At 47.4% G+C, this 18570-nt stretch overlaps 1 protein-coding gene across 1 annotated transcript in view; it reads right to left on the bottom strand.

Moving 5' to 3' along the window:
* COL23A1 (collagen type XXIII alpha 1 chain) overlaps nucleotides 1–18567 on the bottom strand; it is a gene marked incomplete at its 5' end in the record, with an annotated part of 354617 nt that extends 336050 nt beyond the window's left edge. The window contains one exon of the mRNA XM_040444718.1: nucleotides 18508–18567. Within this exon, the coding sequence (XP_040300652.1) occupies nucleotides 18508–18567 (60 nt within the window). The remainder of the gene's footprint in view (nucleotides 1–18507) is intronic.
* Nucleotides 18568–18570: the final 3 nt, after the last annotated feature.

The following is an 18570-nucleotide window of genomic DNA, read 5'->3' as shown; positions in this document are numbered from 1 at the left end:
GAAGACCATTCGACAAAATACCTGACCAGTATGTCCAAAACTTGTCAAGGTCATGAAAAATATGGAAAGACTAAGAAAATGCTATAGGTCAGGAAGACATAACAATGAAATGCAATGTGGTGCCTTGGATGGGATTCTGGAGTAGGAATGGGACATTAGAGGAAAAACTAGGGTGATCTGAAAAAAAAGTCTGTCATTCACTTTTTAAAGATGGGTAAAAAATAAATCACAAAGTCACTTAAGACCAACTAAGATACAGCTTTGTTATTTTCAATATCACATGTATTTTTTAAATTGAGGTAAAATTCACATCACATAAAATTAAGTGAACTTTAATTTTTTTTTTAGTTTATTTATTTTGAGACGGGGCATTAGGAGGGGAGGGTGAGAGAGAGAAGGCAGGGGGAGAGAGAGAGAGAATCCTAAGCAGGCTCTGCACTGTCAGCACAGAGCCAGATTTGGGGCTCAAACCTACAAACCGCCAAGATCATGATCTGAGCCGAAACCAAGAATCAGATGCTTAACTGACTGAGCCACCTGAGCACCCCCCTTTACCTATTTTTAAATCAGGTTGTCTTTTTGTTGCCGAGCTGTAAGAGTTCTTTATATTTTCTGGATACTACATCCTTAACAGATATATGATTTCCCAAATATTTTCTCATATGCCAGATCTATTATTGATCAAAATTCTAATCATCTCCAACCAAGGTATAATATGGGTATATTAAAAGCATCTTAAAATTGGAGGTGGTGAAGCAGGCACCTGGGTGGCTCGGTCGGTTGAGTGTCCAACTTTGGCTCAGGTCATGATCTCACCTTTCATGGGTTCGAGCCCTGCATCAGGCTCTGGGCTGACAGCTCGGAGCCTGGAGTCTGCTTCGGATTCTGTGTCTCCCTCTCTCTCTCTGCCCCTCACTAGCTCATTCTCTCTCTCTCTCTCTCTCTCTCTCTCTCTCTCTCTCTCTCTCTCTTTCTCTGAAAAATATATAAACATTAGAAATTTTAAAAAAAAATCATAGGTGGTGGGAATGGACTCATGGCTTCATGCTGGTCCTCACAGAGGTCTTTGTTGAAATCTTGCTAGATTGGGGCGCCTGGGTGGCGCAGTCGGTTAAGCGTCCGACTTCAGCCAGGTCACGATCTCGCGGTCCGTGAGTTCGAGCCCCGCGTCGGGCTCTGGGCTGATGGCTCGGAGCCTGGAGCCTGTTTCCGATTCTGTGTCTCCCTCTCTCTCTGCCCCTCCCCCGTTCATGCTCTGTCTCTCTCTGTCCCAAAAATAAATAAAAAACGTTGAAAAAAAAATTAAAAAAAAAAAAAAGAAATCTTGCTAGATTAACAGTGGGATATTGTTACTACGGAATTCGACCTGGTCCTTTTTAGTTAATAGTAATTGTATTAGTTTGCAATTGCCGTGTAACAAATTGTCACAAAATCCGTGGCTTAAAACAATACACATTTACTATGCTTTCTGTGGTCTAGGTCTGAACACAGACAAGTTTGCTTTCCTGCTCATGGTTTCTTGAGGCTGAAATCAATGCATCAGCTGGGTGTTTCTTTCTAGACCTCTGGATCCCCTTTAAAACTCATGTGGTTCCTTGTGGTCTGCAAGCCCCATTCTCTTGCTGGCTGCTGGCCAGGGGCCACTCTCAGCATCTAGAGGCCACTCAAAGTTCCTTGACATGTGCCCCCTCCACACATGCTCTCATGCTGCAGATCCCTCTGACTTCAGGAAGGACCCAGTCCCTTCTAAGTCCTCACCTGCTTATGTCAGGCCCACCAAAGATAAGATTTGTAATGAACTCAGCCAACTCATTGGCAACTCAAAGGAGTGATACCATCATAATCACCGGGGAGGGAATTATACAAAGTGTGTACAACAAGGGGTGGGAATCCTGAGAGCTGTCCTAGAACTCTGCCTGCTACAGTAAGTTATCACAGTTAATTTCTTACTTTGGACAAATGTGTTACAGTTATGTACATATGTAACTACATTTTTCATTTTTTCAAAAAAAATTTATTAATGTTTATTCTTTTTGAGAGAGACACTGTGAGCAGGGAAGGGACAGAGAGAGAGGAAGACACAGAATCCGAATCAGGCTCCAAGCTCTGAGCTATCAGCACAGAGCCGGACGCAGGGCTCAAACCCATGAACCATGAGATCATGACCTGAGCCGAAGTCGGATGCTTAACCGACTGTGCCACCCAGGCGCCCCTATATTTTTCTTTTATTATGTTTATTTATTTTTGAGAGAGAGAGAGAGAGAGAGCGAGCTCACAAGCAGGAGCTAGGCAGAAAGAGGGAGACAGAAGATCTGAAGCAGGCTGCATGCTGACCCCGGAGAGCCTGAAATGGGGATCGAACTCACAACCCAAGTCCAAGTCAGATGCTCAATTGACTGAGCCACCCAGGCACCCCTGTAACTATGTTTTTCTATAAATCTAGAATTATTCCAAAACATTTTAAAGGCCACATCGTGGATTTCTACTTCTAGGCAAGATACAGGAGCAATGACTATATTTATCCCCCTGCATAAAATAACACCACCAAAAACTCAAAAAACCACCACAACAAATTCTGCAAAAAAAATACATGAAACAGAGGTTTTGAGGATACCGATACCGAGCAGGAAAGGAGAGTGATCTCAGACAGAGAACAACTGCTCTTGCTTCCTGCCTGGGGAGAGTTTCCAGGCTGGGCACAGGGAAGGGGGAATCACACATGAAGCCTGGCAGCTATCCAAAGTTGAAGGATGGACCTGGAAGTCCAGGGATGCCAGGCAGTTGGGACTACAGAGCAGAGGACCCGAGAGAACCAGAGATCTGTGAGGTTCTTTGCAGATGTCCGTGGAGCACTGATCAGCATGTGTAGGAGGCAATAACCCGTGGCAGGGAGAAGAACCACCCAAAAAGATGCAGGGAACAGTGCCTCAGTCTTACATGGGGCAGGGAAGGGTGCCCATTCCCCCAGCCAAACTGGGAAACCCCTAATTCACACTCACAAATCACTGAGTAGAGCACCAAGGAGGGTCTTTTGCCTCAGAGATAAGGAGTAATCAACCCTAGGCTAACCGTGGCTCTGGTCCCACCTCACATATCCTAAATACAAGACTCAAAGGGTCCAACTGTTTCTGAATAACTGTAACATAACAAAGCTCATGAAAATCTACAGAAATACAAAAATACTCAACCTCCAATGAGGTAAAATTCATAATGTCCAGCATACAATAAGAAATTACCAGCAGGAGGGAACACCTGGGTGGCTCAGTCAGTTTAAGCATCTGACTTCGACTGAGGTCTCGCAGCTCGTGGGTTTGAGCGCCACATCAGGCTCTGTGCTGACAGCTCAGAGCCTAGAACCTGCTTCCCATTCTGTGTCTCCGGTTCTCTCTGCCCCTCCCCCATGCTTGCTCACATGCAGGTGCTCACTCTCTCTCAAAAATAAGTAAATATTTTTTAAACAAATTTTAGAAAAAGAAATTACCAGCAGGAAAATAGGCCCCATAAGGGGCAGAAAAAAATTATTAACTGAAACGAACCCAAAACTGACATAGATGTTAGAATTATCCCACAAAGACTATAAAACAAAAATTATAACTATGTGGTACATGTTCAGAGAGTTAAGCAGAGGCATCAAAGAAATCAAAATCTGTAAACTGAAATTCTAGAGTTGAAAACTACCATGTCTGAGGTGAAAAACAGGGCAGGGGGGATTAAGGACAAGATTAGAAACTGAAGAAGAGAAGATTAGTGAACCTGAAGACAGCAGGAGAAATGATCCAAAATGGACAGAGAGAAAGAATTTTAAAAAAGAAAGAAAGGAAGAAAAGAAAAGAAAAGAGAACAGAGACGAAAAAAGAAGAGTATCAGTGAACTCTGGGTCTCCTAATGCACATGTAAGTGGAGTCCCCAAATTGGGGGACAGAAAAAGTAGGACAGAAAAAAGTATTTGAAGAAATGATGGCCACAACATTTTTCAAAGTTTGATGAAAACTATAAACCCACAGATCCAAGAATCTCAGTGAAACTCAAGCACAATAAACACAAAGAAAATGACACCAAAGCATATCACATTTGAATTGCTTAAGCCAGTGATCACGAGAAAATGTCAAAAGCAGCCAGAGGTAAAAGGGCAAATTATGTGGATAAACAGAACTCACATTCTGTTTATGCTGCTAGTGGGAATATAAAATGATACAATGGCTTTCAACAAGAGTTGGGCAGCTTCTTGAAAAGTTAATTTCGTAGGGCGCCTGCGTGGTTCACTCTGTTGAGCGTCCAACTCTCGATTTCAGCTCAGGTCATGATCTCACAGTTCCTGGGATTGAGCCCCGCCTCAGGGTCTGCACTGAAACCGCAGAGTCTGCTTGATATTCTCTCCCTCCCTCTCTCTCTCTCTCTGCCCCTCCCCACCTCAAAATACACAAACTTAAAAAAAAAAAAAGTTAATCCTACACCTATCAGATGATCAACTACTTCATTCCAAGGTACTTACACCCAAGAGACATGAAAGAGCATGTCCATACAAAGACTTGTACACAAATGTTAATAAAGCAGCTTTATTTGTAATAGCTCCAAACGAGGAACAAACCCAAATATCCATTAACAGGTAAGTGGATAAACAAATTATGGTTTATCTATATAATGAAATAACACTTGGTAATGAAAAAGAATGAAATGATAATACATGCAAAACTATCAATGAATCTCTCAATAATTATACTGATTGAAGGAAACCAAATATACCCACACACAACCAAAGAGCAAATATTGTATAATTCTATTCATATAAAAATCCAAAAAAAAAAAAAAAAAGACTAATCAATAACAAGAGAAATCAGCAATACCTGAGTGGCAGGTGGGAAGGGACAGAAGTCAAGGGGGCAGAGGAAGCTTTGAGGGTGATGGATATGTTCACTACCTTGACTGTAGAGATAGTTTCACATATGCACACATATGTCACAAATTATCAAACTGTAACTTTAAAATATTTGGAGTTCATTATGTGTCAAATAGACCCAAAAAACAAACTAAACTACAAAACACCTGGGTCCCGGTTCCCACAGTCGTGGCTCCCATGGGATGGTAGAGCAGGGGCCCCGGGTCAAAGGGCATCACTTCACCGCACTGGGCTGCATGGTCCACCCTGGTCGGTGCCAGGTAAACCCCCAGCAGAGTCAAGTGAAGAGCCAGTGAGAGCACCCAGCCCAACCCAGGCATTCGGCAGGAGCTCAGAAATGTTTTCCTAAGGAACGTGGGGTTTACTCAGTGACTCCCACTGGCGCACTGAGTGACCTCCAAACTGCATGGGCACACATTTCCATAGGGGTCACTCCTGAGCCCTGAAACACGTTAGCATGCTTCGAAAGGTTTAGTCTGTAAGCAAGATGCAATTCTTCAGCAATCTTCATTCGTGCTCCCCTTTATGATTTTTCTTTTCTTTTTTTTTTAATGTTTATTGAGAGAGAGAAAGAGAGAGTGAATGGGGAAGTGAAAGAGGGAAACAGAGGATCCGAAGCCAGCTCCGTACTGACAGAAGACAGCCCAATGCAGGGCTTGAACTCTCAAACCATGAGATCATGACCTGAGCCAAAATCAATGCTCAACTGACTGAGCCACCCAGTCATGCCCCCTTGCCCCTCCATTTATGATTTTTCAAAGACCTACATCTCATCCTGTCAGAATCTGCTATGGTTCATCACACGGTTCACCACACTGGGCTGACAGAACAAAATCCCATCAGTGGTCCTGGGTAGAGAGTGGACGGTCTCCACCACAGGTTTTGACAGACTGAGGAGAGTCCTCGGGCTGTCCCTGGGCAGAGCCTCCAAGCCTTCCCACACAATGGCAGGTCTTCTCCAGTGACCCCAGGTCACCGAGCCAGGCCCTGCCACAATCCCCACACTGAGGTCACCTGCTTTCGCTGACCGTGACCTCTTGGTCTTGTCCACAGGGAATGCCTACAGTTTACCCTGGCGTGTCATCTGATTAGACAGTGTCTTGGGCTGCCTTGTGTCTTTCCAGAGTCCATATGTTGAGGTCCTAACCTTAATAGCTCAGAATGTGACTGTATTTGGAGACACAATGTTTAAAGAGGTGATTAAGGGGTGCCTGGTGGCTCAGTCAGTTAAGCTTCCCACTCTTAATTTCGGCTCAGGTTATGATCTCACAATTCACTGACAGTGCAAGAGGCTGCTTGGGATTCTCTCTCCCTCTCTCTCTCTGCCCCTCCTCCACTCATGCTCTCCCTCTCCCTCTCTCTCTCTCAAAAGAAACAAACCTTAAAGAGGTGATTAAGTCAAAAGGAGGTCACTAAGGTGGGCCCTAATCCAATGTGACTGACATCCTTAATAGAAGAGGAGATTAGGACACTGACACATAGAGGGGAGACCGTGTGAGGACACAGCAAGGGCACAGCCATCTGTAAGCCCAGGAGAGGCATCGGGGGAAGCCAATGCAGCCAACACCTTGACCTCTGGCTTCCAGACTCCAGAACTGTGAGGAACTAAATCTCCGTGGTTTACACCCCCCCTTGACTGGGGTACTTTGTAAAGGCAGCCTGAGCAGACAAAGACAGATGGGGTCTCCCCGAAAGCCCACCCCACCCCACCCCGCCTGCCGCCTATGGGGATGGATGGGCAAGGAGGCATCTTGGAGCAAGGGGAGGCTCAAAGGACATGGAGGCCTGACCGCAGAGCTGAGTGAGGTGCTTTCTCCTCATGGGCCCACAGGCCACAGGAGGCATTGAGGGTTGACGGGGAGAGAACCGAACTCCACTGAGAATATCTAGGAAGTGGACAAGAAGAATGAGGAGTGGCCAGGCCTGCCCGAGGCACAGAGGGACAGGACCCAGAGAGACAAAGCATTTCCAGAAGGGCCAGGTGCTAAAGGAAGGGGACAGAAGAAAGCCCATGAAGAAATGATCACAGGACCAGCCAGCTGGGTAGAGGCATCTTCTTCCAGCTTGTTCCCTGGAAGCCAGGCCTAGGTGTGAGCCTCACGACAGGCACAAGGAGGAGGAGGAACCATCCCCAGGAAGGGCCCTGGCACTGGATGTTAATGAACAGTCCTGGCAGCCACCCACCATCAGGATAAGCAAGGCAGGGTGTGGGTAGGGGGTGACGTGACTTCTCACTCATTGTCGTAGGAAGTGAGTATCACGTCATCCTCAGGGAAAGAGTGAAGCAGACACTGTCCCCCTTTTCCTTTTATAAAAATTTTTTTAAGTTTACTTATTTTTGAGAAAGAGAGAAAGAGAGAGAGCACAAACGTGTGAGCTGGAGAGGGGCAGAGAGAGAGGAAGACAGAGGATCTGACACGGGCTCTGTGCTGACAGCAGTGAACCCCATGCAGGGCTTGAACTCACAAACCGTGAAATCATGAAGTCATGAGATCATGAGATCTGAGACCAAGTCGGACACTTACCTATTAAGCTATTGTCACCCTTTTTCCAGAGGAGGAAGTGGAGGTTTGGAAAAGCCAACTCATTGGTCTCCAAGGCACTGCAGTCAGTTGATTTTATTTTTTAATTTTTTTTACATGTTTTTATTTATTTTTGAGAGAGAGACAGAGTGTGAGCCGGGGAGGGGCAGAGAGAGAGGGAGACACAGAATCAGAAGCAGGTTCCAGGCTCTGAGCTGTCAGCACAAAGCCTGATGTGGGACTCGAACTTGTGAACCATGAGATCAAGACCTGGGCCAAAGTCAGATGCTCAACCGACTGAGCCACCCAGGTGTCCCAACTGCAGCCAATTTACAGGCATCTCCAGACTCAGACCCAGATCTCACAACTCTGGAGCCCACCGCTTGAGCTGTGAGGGTCCAGTTAAAGGGGCTTTCAGGAGGACCTGAGTGGGACAACCTCTGTGGTGCATATGTGCACACGCACACCCATGTGTATGCACACATAAGCGTTCACATACACACGCATGCATGTGTGCACAGACATGTATGCACGCAAAGGCAGGCACTCACGTGTGTGCACACTCACACGCGTGCACCCTTGCTTTCATGTGCATGTGTACACCCTTGTGCCCTCCAGCCCTCACAGTGGCTTGCCCTCATAGTCCACATACTCCAGCCCAATTGCCAGGTGAACTTGCCCTTCGTTGGACTAAGCTACACCACGCGGCTGAAAAGGAGACGCCATGGATGGCCATCGCCATCCCACAGAAAGGACCGTGAAATGAATGGACAGACTGCGCGTTTTGTGTGATGGTCCTACTGGGAGGCCCGAAGCAGAGGAGGTTTTATTTAAACTGTCCTCTAAAACCCCCAGAAATCACTATAATTGTTTTATGACTTGTTTCACAACTCAAAGTTGGAGGCATAGTCAGTTTTAGAAGCTGAAATTACCCATTTGAAAGCACTTCCCTTCCTTCCCGATTTTGTGGCTACATCAAAAAAAAAAAAAAAAGTAAAGATTTTCTCATTTACCAATGTGACTTAAAGCAGATGTGTGTGGGGCCTCTAATCCATCAGGTTAATCACGAGCATTTGGGGGTGTTCGTGCCATATTGCACAACCACATGAACAGACTTATTATTTAAAACGAATTTATTAGGTGTTTGGGGCCCTTCTGCAATGAAAAATCCACATACTAATTTTCGTGAATAATTACGTTTTGATTTTGGTCATCAAATGGGAAATTTTTTTGTTTAAATGAAAAAATCTCATTCTGCTTAAATGAGAAACTGGAAGGAGAAAAAAAGTGGGAATTATGAACCCAATTCAGTCCTTGCTTTCCTTCAGGAACGAAGTCATTTCCCATCACTGACTGAGAGACTGATGTAAGTTAATACCTTTTTCACTTCTGTCTGGCCTCCCTTGGATGGTGGGATCTCAGCGTTAATTAAAAGGACCATGGGACCGCCTCTTCAATTAGCAAACAGACATACACACTCCTTCTGGATTCAGCCACAGAAAGCCTTCTAATAAGAACAGCCAGTTTCAGGATGTATATGACGTCTGGAACACTTTGGATTATATCAGCTCATTTAATCCCCACGGAAACCTTGTGAGGCAAATATTATAATCCCCTGTTTAATAGACGGGCAAACAGAGGTTTAGAAAACCGGTCATTTACCTGAAAGTAACACAGCTGGGAAATGGCAGAGTGGGGATACAACCCGGGTCTACCTAAAGTGAAAGTGTTCCCCCCCACCCTACAAACAAGTCATGTATGGAGGATGTCTACACTGGCAGAAAAAGTTGCTACTGAACCAAACTCAATTAGTGCTGCCACAGAGTTTGCCATGAGGCTGCGGAAAGGACCCAGGACTTGGGTTCGGACAAACGCTGCCACCTGAGGCCAGTCGCTACCCCTTCTGGAAGGGGTGAAGTGCCCCCTTGACAGGGGGGTGGGGACTGAGATGGGGCTGTTAACAAATGTTGTAAGGGCGGGGTTCCTGGGTGGCTCCGTCGTTAAGCATCTGACTCTTGACCTTAGCTCAGGTCACGATGTCACGGTTGTACGTGGAGCCCTGCATCCGGCTCTGTGCTGACATGTGGGGCCTGCTGGGGATTCTCTCTCTCTCTCCCTCTCTCTCTCTGCCCCTCCCTTGCTCTCAAGCTCTTTCTCTCTCTCAAAATAAATAAATTAATTTAAAAAAAAAAGAAAAACCGTGAGGACGTACATGTGAACACTTCTGCCCAGGCTATCCACAAGAGAGGCACTCGGTCATTTCCCCTATAGCCTCTAGGAGCACCCTGACAGGTCTTTCTTTAAAACTACATCTGGGGGCGCCTGGGTGGCGCAGTCGGTTAAGCGTCCGACTTCAGCCAGGTCACGATCTCACGGTCCATGAGTTCGAGCCCCGCATCAGGCTCTGGGCTGATGGCTCGGAGCCTGGAGCCTGTTTCCGATTCTGTGTCTCCCTCTCTCTCTGCCCCTCCCCCGTTCATGCTCTGTCTCTCTCTGTCCCCAAAATAAATAAAAACGTTGAAGGAAAAAAAATTAAAAAAAAAAAAAAAACTACATCTGCAAACCTATTTTTTTCTCCCAATGATTCGTGCTTAGTCCTGAAATATGTTTCCGGACATGCTGAAGGGATGTTTTCTGAGTGCCTGTGTCAACAATTAAAGATTCACCCTGATCCTCCACATGGAGACAATCGAACGGGGAAGGAGCTGAAGGTGGTGTGCGGCCTCCAGACAGCACTCCCCAAACCGAATTACATTTGTCCACAGAATCAGAAAGAACTCACGCAGACTGAGCGCATACCTGGCTCGGCTAAATGCTGCTCAAAGAAGCGGTCTGCACCAAACCAAAAAAAATGAGCCTAATTATCAGATGAAATCTTCAGTTTTCAACATTGCCCTTTGCTTTCAACAACAACAAATCCAACTGAAAATTTTAAAAATTCAACTAGGGGCGCCCAGGTGGCTCACTCAATCAAGTGTCCAGCTCTTGATCTCAGCTCAGGTGTTGATCTCAGGGTGCTGAGTTCAAGCCCCGAATTCGGCTCTCTGCTAGGCATGAAGCCCATTTAAAACAAACAAAAAAAAATGTTTCTTTCAACCAAACGATACATTGAATCCACTTTGCCCATCATAAAACTTGAAACATGACTTCACAAGGGTACAGGTTTGGAATACCACAGGAGGATAAATGTGGATTGCCCGGACAAATTTGGATAATCTAAAGTCAAAACAAAAAGCAAAGCCCTAAAGATGTTCTTCCTTAGGCAGTTACTTACACCCTAAAGAATAACACAAGTAAGAAACTTGCCCCATGAAACCACTGGCTACACTGTATTCTGTGCCAACAAAAATGTGGGGGAGGCCTCAATTCTCTGTGTTGATAGAAAGATGCAGATTCTGGGGCACCTGGGGGGGGTCAGCATGTTGAGCGGGGGACTCTCCATTTCAGCTCAGGTCATCATCTCATGGTTCATATGACAGAGCCCCACGTTAGGCTGTGCGCTGAGCATGCAGCCTGCTTGAGATTCTGTCTCCCTCTGCCCCTCTTTCCCACTCATACTCTCTCTCCAAAATGAAAACAAAGGGGTGCCTGGATGGCTCAGTCAGTTGGGCATCCGACTTTGGCTCAGGTCGTGATCTCACGGTTGGTGAGTTCGAGCCCCACATCAGGCTCTGTGCTGACAGCTCAGAGCCTGGAGCCTGCTTCGGCTTCTTTGTCTCCCTCTCTCTCTGCCCCTTCCCCACTTGTGCTCTCTTTCTCTCAAAAATAGATAAACATTAAAATGAAAAAAATATATATTAAAAAAAAGAAATATGCAGATTCCATTGACAGGATCAGATGCAGTTGTGAAACATGACCATAACGATTGTGTAGCACCTAGAAAAATGTTTTTGAAGTTTTTTTTGGGGGGGGGGAGAGACAGAGACAGCAAGGGTGGGGGAGGGGGAGAGGGAGAGAGAGAGAGAGAGAGAGAGCGAGAATCCCAAGCAGCCTCTGCACTGTCAGCACTAGAGCCCAACATAGGGCTCAAACCCATGAAACCGGGAGATCATGACCTGAACCGAAACCGAGAGTCGGATGCTTAACCGACGGAGCCACCCGGGGGCCCACCTGGAAAAATGTTGATACAAGACTGAAATATATACAAGCAATGTACAAATGGGACACACTCTGTGGTTAGCATTGGGTAGGTGTAAATCTGTCCCAGGATAAGGATTACGCAAAAAGTTAAATAGTTCTTGTTTTAAGGTGGTGGGATTATCAATAACATTAATCATGTTAAATCAACATACTCTTTGGTTATTGTATTTATTTATTTTTTAAAGGGGCGCCTGGGTGGCTTGGTTGGTTATGTGTCCGACTTCAGCCCAGGTCATGATCTCACGGTCCGTGAGTTCAAGCCCCGCGTCGGGCTCTGTGCTGACAGCTCAGAGCCTGAAGCCTGTTTCACATTCTGTGTCTCCCTCTCTCTCTGCCCCTCCCCTGTTCATGCTCTGTCTGTCTCTGTCTCAAAAATAAGTAAACGTTAAAAAAAAATTTAAAAAAGAAAAGGAGGAAAAGGAAGGGTAGCCAAGCTGGCAAGCTGTTTCTCTACATTGGGTATAACATCCTATATAAGGAAGTGGCCACAATTCAGCCATGGGAGGTGGAGAGCCAAGGGGCAAAGACAAAAAGGTCTACACCTGCCCTGCGAAGAGCAGGTTTGAAAGAACTCTATTTCCCAGCAACACCTATCAATGACTCATGGTGGGAGTTAGAATTAATCAGGGAGAAGGGAGAAATGTGTAGAAAGCTGGTGAAGGAGAAAGCTACTCTGAAGGTACAGGATTATATCAAAGCCCCGTGCAGCCCTGGAGGTGACAGACAGGGGATGGGGTGCCCAGAGTTCACCCCCTATCTTGTGTTGAAACCTAATCCCCAATGTGATGGTATTAGGAAGTGGGGCCTTTGGGACATGATTAGGACTTAGTGCCCTTATTAAAGGGACCTCAGGGGTGTCTGGGTAGCTCAGTCAGTTGAGCATCCAACTCTTGATCTCGGCTCAGGTCATGATCTCATGGATTTGTGAGTTCAAACCCGGTGTCAGGCTCTGTGCTGATAGCACAGAGCCTGCTTGGGATTCTCTCTCTCCTCCTTTTCCTCTGCCCCTACCCACTCCCCCTCTCTCTCAATAAATAAATAAATAAATAAATAAATAAATAAATAAATAAACAAACGTTAAAAAAAAAGAGAGAGAGAGAGAGAACTCAGAGAGCTCCCTTGTCCCTTCTGCTGTGTGAAGACACAGTGAAGACAGCCACCAGTGAACGAGGAAACAAGGGCCCCCACCAGACACTGGATCTTCCAGGACCTTGATCTTGCACTTCCAGCCTCCAGAACTGTGAGAAAGAAATGTTTGTTTTTAAGCCACTCAGTCCACGGTATTTTGTTATGGGAGCTGGAACAGTCTGAGACAGTGGCCTTCTGACTCCTCATCCAGAACCTTTCCTCTCCCAAACTGAGGCCCACAAAGCCACCATGGCACACGGTGCCAGGCAAGGCTGTGGCAACCTCCTAGCTGATAAATTCCCTTTTTAACTTAAGCCAGTCGGAGGCAGGGTCGTGTCACACTGCCATGTGAAGGGGCAAGAATCCAAAGACATGTAGAAAGGCTGGATGATGATGATGCTTGGTGAGGGTAAAAGGGCCATCCTGCCCTGGGGACCACGGTTATAATGGCACACACTCTGGAAGGGAATTTGGGGGCCACGGTGACATATGGCTGCTGAGAAAAGCCAAGGAGACCCATGGCAGTGGGGTAAGGGAGGACAAAGAGGAGAGCTGTTGGGGCACATCTAATGGATACAGGGCTCCATACACAATTTGGGGTGTACTGATCTCCCTGTCCTTGGAACAACCTCTTCCATCTACTGCACGGTGACAGAGGTATCCTCTCCCCTGTGTAAGCTGTGATGCAGGAAAAGTTGGGAAGCAGAGACTGAAAATGCCTTCCCAGCATGGAGGCCACCCCAGCCAGTCACTCTGGGGTCAAAATGGCATCCACCAAAGGGTTAAAGACCATAAATGCCAAAGAATGGGGTTGTGCCAGAGAGAATTCATGAACACGCCAACCTTGACTTTGACTATGGCTGGAGGCAGAGCTGGAGACTGAGGGAAACTGAAATTTTGTGGCTGTGGAGTGTTCCCAAAGCAGGTATGGTTATGAAAACTGGTAGGCCAGTGGAGGACCGTTGCCCCCCACCCAAACCCTCCTCTGGGGTAACATTCTACAGCACCCACCTGACACTGTTGGTTGCTCCCCAAAACATTCCCTGTCTTCCTTCCTAACAAAACCACAATTCTCTAATAGTGGCAATGTGCCCAGGCTGTGCCCGGGGAGAAATCAAGATTGGCCGAAGCTGAGGTGCCTGGGAGGCTCAGTCCTTTAAGCGTCTGACTCTTGATTTCGGCTCAGATCATGATCTCATTCATGAGTTCGAGCCCCACATCAGGTTCTGGGCTGATGGTGCTGAGCCTGCTTGGGATTGTTTCTCTCTGCCCCTGCCAACAGGCTCTCTCAAATAAACTTAAAAAAAAAAAAAAAAAAAAGATTGGCCACTCCTGTGGCAACCCCATTACCCTTGCCAGTGAAAGGATGATGGCAGTCATGGGCCTTGGCTCTGGTTGGTGGCCACACTGGAAGTCTTCTGAGAGGTACTGGGAGCTTCCCTGCTCTGACTCAAACAAAAGAGAAAGCCTACTGAGAAGAGGACTCTTTTTCCTGCTCCCTTCTCTTCTACCTTGGTTACTCTTCTGTGAAGACATATGGTTGGAGCTGCAGCAGCCATCTTGACACCATGAGGAAAAGCCAAGACAATGAATGGCAAACACTGACTTGGCCCCCACTGGTGGCCAAATCATTGAACTAACTCGGGAACTAACTTCTGGGCATCTCTGGTTATGCAAGCTAATCCAATGACCGAGTTTTTTAAGCGACCACCCTCAAATATTCTGTTACCATCAAGAAGCACACTTACGGACTAACACTTTCCTCTCTATTATTTGCTTGTCAATACAGAGGTTGTTGTGACCCTTAGAAACGAGGGAGCTGAGGGGCGCCTAGGTGGCTCAGTCGGTTAAGTGTCTGACTTGGGCGCAGGTCATGATCTCGTGGTTCGTGAGTTCAAGCCCCGCATCGGATTCTGTGCTGACAGCTCAGAGCCTGAAACCTGCTTTGGATTCTGTCTCCCTCTCTCTCTCTTAAAACTAAACATTAAAAAAAAAAGTTTAAAAAAGAAAAGAGGGAGTGGCCACCCAGGAAGATGCAGAGGTTAGAGGACACAGCTAGTAAAATGGCACGACTGAAACTCTTCTCTGCCTGCTGGTATCATTCAGTTTACAGACTGCCCAACTTCAGGAGCTGTGCCGCAAATCTTCAAAACCAGAACGTCGAGGTCCGATTCAAACATTTCCAAAATATGTTTGCGAAAGAAATGCCCCCGACGGTTGGCTCGCTCTAAGCACGTTGCTGTTTTATAAAGTTCTCCCAAATTGTTCCCCCACCTCCACCAGAAAGAAAAAGAATGAATAGAGAAAGTGAGCCTGCCAGGAAGTCACTGGAAAGAAATTTCTGAGTTTGAGAGCCAGGAAATGTCAAGGAAACAAACGTAGCTATGATGGACTCTTCATCTCCTGTTGTGCTAGGGGATTCAAAAACTGGATCTTTATTCAAGTGTGCCCCACAGAGCGGTCCCAACAAAGTGACAGGCTGCCGCAGAGGCCGAAAAAGCTACATGTGATTCTGGGTTTTACGGTAATTTAACCAATACATATAGTTGTTGATGGTAGGAAAGGAAATTGAATTTTACCCAGAGTCTCTGGGTTTTTCTTGTTTTCAAACTGATTGGTCTGGACAATGGAGGACCGGGAGCCAACAATAAATCCATTGTAAGCTGGAAATGGTCTCCTCTGAATACAACTAAATATTTCTTTAATCCTTCCATTAAATTTGTTACTGTAGTATGAAAGCTATTTTATTTACTCTAAAATTCAGGCTGTTGTAATGCTGTAATTATAGGTATAACCAATGGGGGGTTGGTGACTTAGACAGCCATTTAAGGCACATTTAATAGCATAATATCAGATGCTTGTTTTCCATTGAATATCTTTGGGTCATAATGAAGATACTATCGTTAATGACTTTTATGTTCTGAAAACCATTTCTTTCATTTTGTACCATGGGAAGGCTCTTTAATAATCCCATGTTAACATGAATATTCTCTTTTTTGCAGCTTCTGTATCTACATTATCAGGCACATCAGCCAGTCCCAACAAAGTTATGTCACAGCTCTGTTCCCAAGGGAACAAAGACATCGGGTCGCATATTAACAGTGGCTTTTGTTGGCTTATTTTTAAATATTTTTCCCTGACATTAAAGTTGTGTGTGGTTGGCAAGGATTTCTCTTCCTCGGTTTGGATGTGGTTTCTGCCTCCGAAACTCTGAAAACAAGCTTGTTGATAAAGGACGAGCTGCAGGCACCCTCGCATACATACCGACATCAGCACAGGCTTCACTGAAAACAAACCAGAACCAAAAACCACCTTCAAGTCCAAACGCTCTTTCCTTAAGAGATTTGCAGTTCAATATTTCTTTGTCCTTCATATCTAACGGTTCCAAAAAGTATCTTCACATCTACTTATTCATTTATGTTTATTTTTGACAGAGAGATAAAGCGTGAGTGGGGGAGGGGCAGAGAGAGAGGGAGACACAGAATCCGAAGCAGGCTCTAGGCTCTGAGCTGTCAGCACAGAGCCCGACGCAGGACTCGAACCCATGGACCGTGAGATCATGACCTCAGCTGAAGTCCGACGCTTAACCGACTGAGCCACCCAGGTGCCCCCACATCTATTTAAAGCCAATTACCAACTCTTCATTATGTGCCTCCCTCATCTCAGCAAGGGGGTGTAGGTGTTGCCCACCAGGCTGTGGACATTTCCAAGCTGGTGACATTTGTGAGAAGAATGGCTTTTGGCAGGAACAGACGGATATCCTAGGAAAGAGATGCCCTCCCACAGGGGACCCCCAAACAGCCAGAAGCCCAACTCCAAGTGCATTCATGCCACGGCATCTCTGACAGTCCACCAGCCAGTCTGTGCTCCAAGCACATGCACTTTAACTCAAACCTAACCAAACCAAGCATACGTTCACATACATCCTGTGCTAACGCCAGCCTGCTGAACGGTATGGCCAACTTCAAGTGCAAATCCCAGGATGTGAAATATTCCCTTTGCCTTCCTAAATCAAGAGCAGAGAGACTGAGAGAGACAGAGACCAAGAGAGAGAAAGTTCTGCCCAGTAACTACTAGCCCAAGCACTACAGGCCCACCCAGGTAATATCGGTGCCACTGGAGGGAGCAGGATGAAGCCACTACCTTCTGTCCCCTCAAATCCTTAATCCTCAGAGTTTAGGATTTTGTGAATCCACACTTTTCAGCTGGGGTTGCTTTGTCAGGACACCTGCCCTGTCCCCATTGCCATTAACATGGACACAAATTTATAAGCTGCTTGTACCAGGACTTCAGATTTACTCAATCGGGCCTCCCAGTTTATTTTTCCTAAGAGGGGCCTCCTAGGGGAGAGAACAGCTCCGGTTACTGCACTTACAAGATAGAAATTTTACTGGCCCTCCATCAGTCAAGTCAACACCCCGGTCTCTAGGGATTTGCCAAAAGATAATGGGCTGTAATTACGAAACCTTCACCACCAGTTGCCAGTTCCGAAGTCTGCGGGCACGTTCAAGGCAATAATAGGAAATCAATTCATGAAGCAGCAGTTCTGCCCAAAACCATGCTGGAGGAGACGGAAGGCTGGCTTCAATGGAAGGGGCTTAAGAAACAGGTAGGGTGGACTAGAAGGTGTGGTCCAGCCTTCTCCCATTCCCCAAAAGATTCCGAAGGAACTCCTCAAAGGACACGCAGCTCAATGCATTAATGAAGATCACAGCCAGCACGGTCTAGGGGGAATTGGTAGCAGCAGGCCTGGCCTCCCTCTCCCCTACCTTGAAACACTGGGGATTTTCAGGATACAGTGAAGGATGCCCCTCTGGGCACTAGACTTGGGATCCACCTCTCCCAGGAGGAAGAGGGTGGCTCAGGCCACGGAGGTGAGCTCATCCGGGGGACCCCTGGCCAGCCCACCTGCCTGTCTTCAGTTCTACCATGGTCGGGCACTGGTGCACAGAACGTGGAGATTTTGATGCACACGACGGATGAGGGCGTTGAGGCCACAGCAGCAACCTTCATAGAAGTGTCGCAGAGTCTCATTCGACACTTCCAACAAGGGCAAGGAAACTCAGGATGTAGCTGCATTCCCCAGGTGGCATCGCTTAAAAGCAGAAACCGGGTGTTTAATTCCCCTCATCCTACCAAGCCGAGGCGGCTGTCGCCTCAGGTTTCCGGGGCACTGAGTACGCATTTAAGAGCCCCAGAACACAGCATCTCCAGAATGGAGCTGCTCGGAAACAAACCTTTCTGGGAGAAGGTGTACAGGGAAGGTCCGGCTGACCGGAACCCTCCAAGGGCCCTGGCCCTCGGGTCCGTCTAAGGCTTCCTTCCACCGGGGCTGCCACTTCTCCGAGTACAGCAGCATCGGGACAGTGGCCGCCACCGGAGACGAGTCACCCACCAGGCACTTCCCACACGAGCCTGGTCATTAGCCCGGCACAGAGGAGGAGCCGGGCGCTCACCTCCAGCGGGAAGCGACGGGTCTGAGGGCACACCCCCGTGGACACTCGCCCCCCCCCCCCCGGGTGTGTCACGATTTCTAAGCCCGTGGTCTTTCCTCTCTCTCCCTCCGCACTACTCGCTCCCGAAACAGCCCTTCTGGCTCGCGTTTCCTGCGGCCGCTGCGCCCTGCAACGTGACCCTGCGGCCGGAGCGGAGGCGGCAGGACCCCCTCGGGGACCGGCACCCCCAGCCAGACGCGCAGGCCGCCGGGAGGGACTCACGCACGCAGGGCAGGCGACCGCTCCTCGGGGAGAGACTGCCGCGGTGCCCGCGCCCCGGGCGCACAGACGCTCCCCTGCCGCACGCGCGCCCCGCGCCCCTCACCTCGTGCAGCAGGCGCTCCAGGTGCGGCTCGGCCCAGGCGGCCAGGTCGCCCGGCGGCCCCCC

This window comes from Herpailurus yagouaroundi, unplaced genomic scaffold, assembly GCF_014898765.1.
Source record: "Herpailurus yagouaroundi ecotype Mexico unplaced genomic scaffold, PumYag 192, whole genome shotgun sequence".
NCBI classification, from domain to species: domain Eukaryota; kingdom Metazoa; phylum Chordata; class Mammalia; order Carnivora; family Felidae; genus Herpailurus; species Herpailurus yagouaroundi.
Note: the sequence above shows the minus strand (reverse complement) of the source record. Positions and strands in the feature narration are given on the sequence as shown.